Genomic DNA, 10,148 nt, shown 5'->3' on the forward strand with positions numbered 1-10,148 from the left:
GTAAGAAAGGTTATAAATCATAAGACTCTGGTCTGTGCTATTGGTGGTCAACATACATGAGACGATGTATCTTTAGTTTCATTGCAGACAACAACAAATACATTGAATTCTCCCAACTGTAGTTTTTATATGAGTGGATTAAAGTAAACTGGTGGTTTGAAAGATAACGCAGTATTCTGTGTTTTTTCCTTATTGTTTACACACCTAGGGATTCATACGACCAGTTTGTTCTTATTGAAGATGTGAATCAGTGGAACACATTTTTTTTTAAATATTAAAGATATGTTGTAGTCATTCTGCCCCAGAAGAAGAGCAGTTCAAAGAAATAAGTCAGGTCCGTGATGAGTTTCCACAAACTTTGCTTTCTACAGTAATGGAGCTCTACTGCTGAGAGAAATAACCTAAATCTGGCTACACACACAAAACCTATTGTCAGTATCATGGATATCGATTTTATTGTGAAATAGTTTTGGTTGGTTATTCTTCTGGATCCTGTTTTCTAACTCTGACTGTCCATCCTCAGAATAATCTCAGATACATTTAGATCTCTGATGCTGTGTCCAGCCACATTTCAGTAATGGTGTGTGCACCTGGAAGTGAAGGTCCTCTTCTTGGTCTGGGAGGACAGCTGCATACTGTGAGACATCTGGGACGACTGCTCCTCCCGCTCGAGCTGCATCACCGTCCTGGTTTCCATGGTAACACTGGACCGGCACCTGTGGAGGGGGGGGGGGGGGGGGGGGGAGTTGAGCGATGAAGGTGCAGGAGAACGTGGGAGGCAGAGCGAGGCAGAGCGAGGCAGAGCAACAGTCGGACACTGAAGCGAAGCTTAACCACATTCTCTGAAATGAAGTCAACAGCCTCCAGTGACTGAAGGAACCCAATCGACGACGTCTCACTTCAGGTTCAGACGAGCTACTAAATGAACGGCCACTTTGCAGGAAAAGATACTGCAGCAGCGGCATCAGGCTACAACTATTTATTGTGTGGTTTGTATTCAAAAGACACCTCTGAGGTGAATTTCTAGTTTTCTCCTGCCGAGTGGAGGTGGTTAAGTAATGACTGTTCCACTTCGTCGGGGTGCAGAATTTTTAAATCAGTCTCCAGCCTCCACTCCAGAGAATTGTAATTGGGCTAAAGGGTTTGCTAAATATATGCAAATTGCTAACTGCACCATTTAGATATGCGATGAACAAGGGCTCTCTGAAAGTACATCAGTCTTATATCTTAAGTGTTGGGACTAGAAACCAAGGGGGGGTGGGGGTGTCATTAATAATATGTTTTTCAACCAATATCAGCAATAATAAAAAAGTGTCTCTAACTTCTGCCAGCCTCCTGATTTCCAATTTGCAAATGAGCACCAAACATACCACGTGGATATCAAGCCATATTTGATATTTACATATCATCTGTTGAGAGGAAAAGTGAACAAATTTAATCATTTAAAAAACATATGGTGTCCGCAGAAAATACATTTTCAGCGAAAATTTGCATTTGCAAAGCTCTAAGTAATTTTTTCTTGCCATTCTTGCTTGAAGAACGATCTTCATAATTGTAAATCACTTTTGATTGCCTGACTAATCATCTCAGCTTTAATATTAAATCCACAATGTGATTTTTTCTGATGTCATCCGTTATATTTTCTTTAGCGTAATCTTTGTTTTTCACGTTTAGAAACTCTTTCTTCTGTTTGGGGAAGAAAAAAAAAAGAAGGTGTCTCACGATATAAATGAATCGCTCCTTCGTGGGCCACTGAGGTTCTAATAATTCATCAGCCGAGGTCCGACATGGTGCTGCCCACACCCTGCCCGTCATTAATCATGTGGCTGCTGAGGGGAAGTGAATTCAGAATGTGCCCAACAAACAGAATCAGGTCGCGCCTGACTGATAACTTCATTCGCTCTCGCCCAATAGCAACCACCTGTGTTGTCATAAACCAGAGTAATGTGTTACTTCCCCCGATCTCCATCAATTACACAGTGGAGAACAGCAGCAGAGTTAGCTAACAGGCTAGCAGGCCGCCTCATTCCCCTGATGCCGCTGCTGGGGCTCACTGTTGTGCAAGGGGAGAGGTTTGTTTGAACATGGATAATGGAAGGTCGACCTCTGGCACATTAAAATTGATCAGTCTCCATGGGAAGGCCTGATCCCGGGGCCCTGTAGGGAGCGGGGCAAAAGCAAAGGTCCACACATGTTGTGCAGCTTTCAGCCTCTGGAGAGGAAGGAGAGTCTCAGTGTCCTGAGGGCTGATATTTAAAAGAACTGTGTTAACAGGTACAAAAGGAGATCAAGTATTTAGTGTTTTACTCATTCAAGTGGAAAAACGGACAAACAGTTTTCTATTTGTTTAAGTGAGAGACAAAGCCAGTCAGTCTAGTTTGCGGTGACACGGTTGCGGTGATGACAAAGGGAAAATCTCAAGCATCAGTACATCTGCAAACATGCAGGTGAACCGGACGGGTATCGAGGACTAACGCTCTCAGATCAAGTTAAACCGACGATCAGCTTTCACAAGAGCATAACCTGACAGAGACGATGCTGTGCAGAGACGGAGCTGAAAGTTAAGAAGCCGAAACCTCGTTCAGGAGAATTCGTCGGGGAGTATCATGTTGGCTTTTTTCTGAGCTGCTGGAACCAAACTTGTCAGTTGAGCCGTCACAACGTGGATCACTGATATGCCACAAGATAATGGAAAAACTTTTTTCTCTCTTGCTGAAGAAAGAATGAAGAAACGGCCACAAAAAATAAAAACATTTGAATGTAGGGAAGGAATTACCATCTTTAAAACGACTGTAAATAAAGGATGGGTGAGGCATCTCCACTTCTTTCCACTATTCAGAAATTAAACCAAAATATCACAGATACAAACTAAGCCAGCTTGTGTGGGGGGGTGGGTGCTACTCTGTCAGCTGTCAGTCACGCATAACTTAAAATAACAAAAACCAACACATCAGAAAACATTAACACTTGAACGTTTGTTTATGTGATAAGAACTCATTAAAATTTGAGCAACCATCTTTGAGAATGTTTTTGGGGCGTACTCTTTTCAGTTTGGTCCACATCCCATCTGTTTACATCGAGATGGGGAAAAAGGTTCCTGTCCCTACCTCATGCCACCACGAGAGAGGAATTAAAAAGCTACGTTCACTGAGGCCATGAAAAGACAAGACCATTAAGACCATGATACAGCTGGAAAAAACTACAAGAAAAGACATCTCTGACAATTCAAAGACACAACGTCAATTTACTGTATCGTGCAGATGCTCTATAGTCTCACATTTTTAGTTAAACATTTTTTAATTAACATTCCCTCTTCTTTAATGTCCCGGTAACCTGTAGCTGATGAAAGCCATTCATGCTAAATGGAAATGAAGGCTGAGTAAACTGAAATCCCACTCACGTGTTCTTTAAAGACACAACTGAAGTCCTGTGCGTGCCAAAGATGTGTGGGACAGGAATATCCCACTTCCTCTCCGGGGGCCCGCCTGTCTGTCTCTGAAGAAGTGGCTCGGTCTCACCTCTCTGTCTTACCTGCCACTGTCTGTCTGCGTGTCCCTCACTCTGTCCCCCGCCTGCGTGGATGCAGCGGCGAGGGTGACCCTAAACACAAAGTGTCCTCCACTGCCAAGTATGTGGACACAACTGCTCTCTCATTCTTTAGGTGATAAATATAGACCAATGACAGCTCCCCGTACACACACACACGCACACACACACACACACAAACATAACCTTACACAACAATGTGCCCTACATGCACACGCAAAAAATCCACAACAGCCACACTGTCATTGTCATCAGCCAGATTGATTGACATTTAAATCCACAGACACACGTCTAAGAGATAACACACAAGCCTCCTGTGGAGAAAGAGACTGGACTAAGTGACCTGAGCAGCTAAGAGAAGACCCGGCTCCAGTGGAACTAAACATGAAGACTCAATCACTGTCAAAAGAATAAATATTCATGTCATCCCACCTGGAACGAATGTTGACAAATAAAAAGCAGGAGAGTGACAAGACGGAGAAGGGAGAGGGGGTGGGGGGGGCACAGAGAGAAAAAGAAGGGGGGATTATCAGGGCGTCAGGATGGAGAACAAATGGAAAGTAGAAAGTCAGCTGTTAAGTCGACTTAAGCAGAGTCTCTGTGAGAGTGAAACCCGAACCATCTGGTTCCTCCTCATTAAAAGAACCCTGGACCCTGTTCTTCAAAAGCAAAAGGTTAATAATGTCAGAGACTACACCTGAGACTTTCCACCTGATTCGTGGGTTGAACTCCACCTTCCATTCTTCAGTCTTTAATTTGTCCTCTATTTACTGCCCTCAATCTTTATGTCTATATACAACATGTTAACAAGGCTTTGGTATAAACACATGATTCATACTGTATGTTTTCACATTCTCCTTTTATTCCCTCCTTTCAAAAACATATTTTTGTTTCGTTGGATCCTTTAACTTTTATCTTGTCAAACCAGAAATCAATTCTTTGCATTTTTATCAATTATGATGTCAGACAATAGACTGAGTACGAGTGAGAGCCACAAGGTGCTCAGAACAAAACCCCAACTCAGGAATCATGAAAATAAAGGAGGTGACAGCTGCTGTTTCATCTGCAAAGACCTGGCTCCTGTTAACATGGTGGAGAGGAAGTATAAATAACGATATGTGTTGTCATCCAGATATGAAATTAGCTCTTATCAGGACTTTGGCCCCATCTATGATTAGTTCTCAGATTAGTTCCTGTCATGAAACATATTCAGTCCATTAGAACGGTGCATGTCTGTGTGATGACTCTGAAATATCTGTCTTTCATTTCCCCTGCAAACAAAACCTCAAATGAAGCCCACTTCCCAATTAAAACACAATCCTCCCTGTTGTAAGGTTTTGTGTGTGTGTGTGTGTTTTTCTTTTTAATTATGTCTCTCTGCAAGAAGCCCACATTATATAATATAAGAATCTGTTGCCATGGCTGCCTGATTGTGTGTGTATGTGTGTATTTGTGTGTCCGGTAGTGTTGACTGATGAGGACTAAACAGTGCACAGGGGCCGTGAGGACAGAATCACTCAAGGCCGCAGCATGTATGGAAGGATGGGGGGGGGGGGGGGGGGGGTATTTATAAGCTTTTAGAGGCCACACCTGCCTCTGGAATATCAGCACACAATAGAAGCCGTGGCTGCCAGGCCTCCGTCTCATCATACATCAGCAGTGACTGTCGCACTAAGAATAACTCCGGGGACAAAGCAGCTGAGGTCCACCTTCATTAGTTCCTCTGGGTTTTGAAGACTCCTCGGCTTGCTAGTCCCCCGGAAACACCTCGTGTCTCGTTGTCCTTTATGTCCCTGACAGTTCTCACAATAGGAAAAAGGAGGTCGCTCTTGTGTTTTTCTTGAAAACTTTGAGATCCTATAAAATGTTCTGCTTCCTTTAAAGGAACATCGGTCTGGTTCAGTGCCGGATTCTCTGCAACCACAAATGCAAATGAGTTAAGTGGCACTTTCCCAGAGCAGCTGGAGAAACTAGCCCCGCGAGCCAATGAGGAATTTATTATTTATTTATTTATTTGAGCTGCACACCCAGAGAAAGTCGACGCGTTTTATTAATCATTAATATGCCGATTCACAATTCATGCTCGCTCTGCGTTTTTTCATTGCATAAATTATGAATTACAGCAAGAGTCAGTGCGACTGTGTGGCGAACGCTTATTCCATGTTTTTATCTGTTTTTATCATTTTTATGTGCACCTCGGCTGATGCAGAGGATATCATGCCCTTTTAATGTACGAGTCACTGTGGAGAGAACAGACTGTGAAACCTCATCAGTGTTTGATGCCACTGTGCAGGACACAGGTTGATGTAGGGCGATGGAAAGATTTGGATTGACATGTACCTCCCAAAATATATAATTTATGTATCAAAGACATCAGATTGATTTATTAGTTGAGCCTTTCACAGACATATCGACATTGGCATCAATATATCTTCCAATCCACGGCGATAAGAAAATGTTCACAGTCTAAAAAATGAGGAATAGATTTGATTTCAATTTTATATTTTACGTTCAAAACCTTTTATTCTCTTAACATTTGTATTTTTGTCTTTCATAAGGCTTGGAGTTCAACATCGCTGCTCTTTTTCAAATATAAATATTTATGTAATGAAAATGTTTTGCTCTTAATATCATTTCCTGCGTCAGCCTCCAAAAAATCCATAGCGGTCAAACCACATTGAATTTGTAACAGCTTCTGTGAGCCGTTTTAAATTACTTTCATTATTACTCCAAATCTCTCGTTAGCTTGAACTTTGGCTGTCTGTGTGGGTTTAATTTATTAATGGATTTATTTCTCAAATCAGTGTTGGATCCCATTGCACTGAAAAATCCCCACATATCCTATTTGTAATTACTTCTCGGAGGCAGTTGCTTTTTTATTCTCTGCTCGCCCCTCAAGTTCATGACACGAACTGAAGGTGAAGATCGTGAAGGGATACAGGATGTTTTTTAAATTTCAGATATGATTTGACTTTCTTAGCAGGATTCTACATCATGTTTCAATTTGCAAAAATACAAATTTAACATATTTCCTCTTGGACTTTTGAGAGTCTCTCAGGTCGTCTCTCTTCCCATTTACACCTTTGAGCAAATAGCACAGCAGCCATGGAACTCTTACACTGGCTCTATATTATGTGCAGTAACGCCTTGGCAGCAGTTTCTTTCTCACACCGTTGGCAGCGCTCACTGGACGCTCCTCTCGTCTAACAGCCGTCTGAACACTGAAGCTCTCACTGCTCCTCAGGGATTTCTCTTCTCGGTGGAAAAAGGAATATCACTAAAGTTTTCTTTTCATCCTCTCACCTACTGGTCCAGAAAAAAGGCCTTAATGGACACAGAAGCCTTCAGGATGATCTATCATCTCCTTGCCGGCCTTGACAGCTGCTTTGGTGCCTTTTCCTAATCAAGGGCCCATTAAAGACTCATTGAAATGCAAGAGAGGAAAGGGGGGGGGGCTTGCAGACTTCCATTCATCAAGTGATTTAGACTTGGAGAGCAGCAGGGGACGTCTCACCGAGGGTAGCAGGCGAAGGAGGCTTGTTGTTTATTCCCTGACGTCAACGTGGAAGAAGAGTTTACCTGTTGGCTGCTCCTCAAACTTAAAGTGAACCAAATCAAAATGTTCCTCTCTGTGTGGCGAGCATTTCTAAATCATCAATTTATATTCAGTATCACCTAAGTCATCCGAGGTGTGAATAAATGATGACGGTGCTAAAGCCTTCTTTAAGATGGCCCGGTCTGTTTGCACATTCTGAACATGCACCTGCATCTCAGATTTATTTAGTGAATCTAATTTGTCTGGTCTTGTGCTAAATGATGGGATGTTTGTCCGTGGTTAGTGTTCGCAGTCGACCAATCAGAGATAAGGAAATAAGGACACCATGCAGCCACCTGCTTTTCATTTTGTGGTGCAGGTTGTAAAATACCTTTTGGGCAAATGCATGATTTGAAGTTGTGAATTTGACTAAAGAGCAACATGTGAGTATATCTTTACAAGATGTTTTCAGGTTGTTTTTAATAACCCTTAAAAAGTTTTTTCAGTTTGAAAGTTAGCTGATCCTTAAAAGCACGACTGCAGCTTCAGTGTGGCCAAAACCAAAACCCCATTGTTGTGGGTGAGATGAAAGCATCCGGCTCTAAAAGAACAGACGGAACTTTCAGTGTTGTGTGTTTTATTTCCACGAGAGTAACGGTCATAAAGGTAATTTCTTTGTGCCGAATCAAAGGGATCATAATACAGATCCATGATAAGACAATCACAGGTTTTAGTTACCTTTGTGTACTTTATCATAAAAGATAAATCAAGCTAAATATATGCAGTGAAAGTGGGTGAATAGTTTTATGACACTGAGACATTGAGATGTATCCTCGTTCTTTGACTTCACCAGCTTCTCTCCCTGTCTGAACTTTACCTTAAATATGGATATAATATCACTGCTGTGCTCTGAGGCAAGTCCAGGTGGGCCGTGGGATTTTGAGAAAAATGTACAATATTATTATTACAATACTACTACAGTATTACAGGGCTCAAGAGTGCAACCATTTAAATCCGTGAAGTGCGACTAAAGTTTTTCCTTGGTTGCACCGGTGCACCAGACATTTATCTTGTGTGTCTCTGTATTTTGTGTCAAAGACTTTGTGTTGAAGATGTGATTTGCAGACACACAAACACACAACATTGATTATTGTGAAGGGCCGACCTTGCAAGAATGCACCAAGCTTTTCCTTGCAGCATTCACAGCTTTGGTTCTCTGAAGAATATTTATTGTGAAATATCCTGAACTAAATTGAAATTCAACCACATCAAATGTAATTAAAACCAGCCCTAAAGCTAACAAGTTAATAATACATATGAAAACTGTCAAGAAAATGTTTAATGGTATTATGTGCTGGGCACTTAAATGAAAAAGTTAGGCGCACCAGTGTCCCCAATGTTAAAAGTTAGTCTGTAGCCCTGAAACAAAAAGTTTATAATTACTTTTTAATTTAATGTATCAAATCTAATAAAAAGAAAGAGAAACATGTAAGAATGGACGATCAGGGTTTTGCATGAATAAGAATACATGTCCCTCCTCGTGATGTTGACTCGCCCTTCGGTGGACCTTGGGCAGAAAAAGTTTGAAAACTGCTGTATTAGAAAAGCGTAAGTGCTCATAACATGAAACAGCCTTCTGAAAGACTGCTGTCCACTGTAAACCTCAAGGAGCCATTACATTTTAATGTGAATCTTTCCCCGATACACAAGAAAGAAAAAAAAATCAAGGCTCATATCATGTTTCAAGGACACATTACACCGTGTCTGGGCTTTTTTCTTTTATTCATGAGGGAAGAAAAATAAAAATCAATTTGTGGATTTCGAAACCGGCCTCCAGCCTTTCAGCCTGTGATTGAAATGAGCATTTCCCTGTGAGAGGATCGACTCGCACTGTCTCCCTTATGCTCTCAGTAATAGAAATAACTTAAGTGGCAAAGACTCTGTCCGACAGGACTCGTTGATTCAGAGCCGACTCTCAGGCGTCAGCTGTGATTGAAATTCGGTTCGGGTGAACCCAGCAGTTCTGCACAAACTGCTATTCCCCCATTCAAAGTACCATCATGCCTGCGGCACTCAGGGGTGTTTATCCTGCTATCAACCATTCGATTGTCTTGGGACTTGGAGAAAAAAAATTTAAAGAGGGAAGAAAAAGACAAGCCTCCGAAAGAAAAACACCCGTCAGCGCCGCAGCTAATACACCTGTCGACAGAGGAGGAAATGAGCAGAAGGCCGGACAGCCCTGCTCCATGTCTTTCCTTCCTAAACACACCAGAGTCTGGAAACCACCTTTACCAGGAACAACACGCTCTCCTTCTCACCGTACAGTGTTGTTAGAACGACCGCCTCGTTGTTAAAACACACGTCTGTTCTCTCGGTTCAATTCTCTTGGCCATTTTTTTTACATCTTGCTCGGATCTCCCGGAGTTGTTTGTCCCAATGTTTTCCACTGGACTGCTGCCAACTTCTTTTTGTCTATCCACCTCCCACTCATACTCCCTCTCACAGGAGCCGTTTTTCACCAATATCACTGTTTTTCTGCCGGTTGCATCTACGAACTTTGCTGGAGCTTTGCCAGTTCATCCTTTGTAATGCTCACTTTTCTCCCCCCCACCCCAGCTCTTTTATCACCAGTATTTCCCCCTAGGAGCTAGGAGCCCGGCCTCAGATGTCCAGAGCCTCACGTTTGACTCATTCTCAGAGAGCAGAACAGAAGGATCGTGGTTATAGATGTGCTCAGTCTGTGAGGAGGGCCACAGAATGCCTGCAGGGCTCTAAAATATATAAATATAATATAAACATGCTTTTACTGGTTTATACTGGTTTGCACAGAACAAGATATAGGAGAATTGAATAGAAACCCCCAACAACATCCACTAAGACAAATTCACAAAAAATTAAATATCTGCTGCTTCTGTAGAAGAGATGGAATGCATGTTAATTGCATGTTAATGTAAAATATCTTTATCTCAGCATTTACCTCTGATGGTTGAATCTTTATTAGACTATTTTACATCTAAAATATTCGTGTTATGCACAAGCAATGGTGTTGGATAAATCTAATGTATAT

At 41.9% G+C, this 10,148-nt stretch overlaps 1 protein-coding gene across 1 annotated transcript in view; it reads right to left on the reverse strand.

The window, feature by feature from the left end:
• Nucleotides 1-3,554, reverse strand: part of myom3 (myomesin 3) — a 47,384-nt gene extending 43,830 nt beyond the window's left edge. Inside the window, exons 1-2 of the mRNA XM_062399208.1 lie at nt 3,401-3,554; nt 591-716 (exon numbers count right to left, since the gene is read on the reverse strand). Of these exons, the coding sequence (XP_062255192.1) occupies nt 591-697 (107 nt within the window). The 5' untranslated portion in view covers nt 698-716; nt 3,401-3,554. The remainder of the gene's footprint in view (nt 1-590; nt 717-3,400) is intronic.
• Between the last annotated feature and the right edge of the window lie 6,594 nt (nt 3,555-10,148).

Source organism: Platichthys flesus, chromosome 11 (genome assembly GCF_949316205.1).
Source record: "Platichthys flesus chromosome 11, fPlaFle2.1, whole genome shotgun sequence".
Taxonomy (NCBI): domain Eukaryota; kingdom Metazoa; phylum Chordata; class Actinopteri; order Pleuronectiformes; family Pleuronectidae; genus Platichthys; species Platichthys flesus.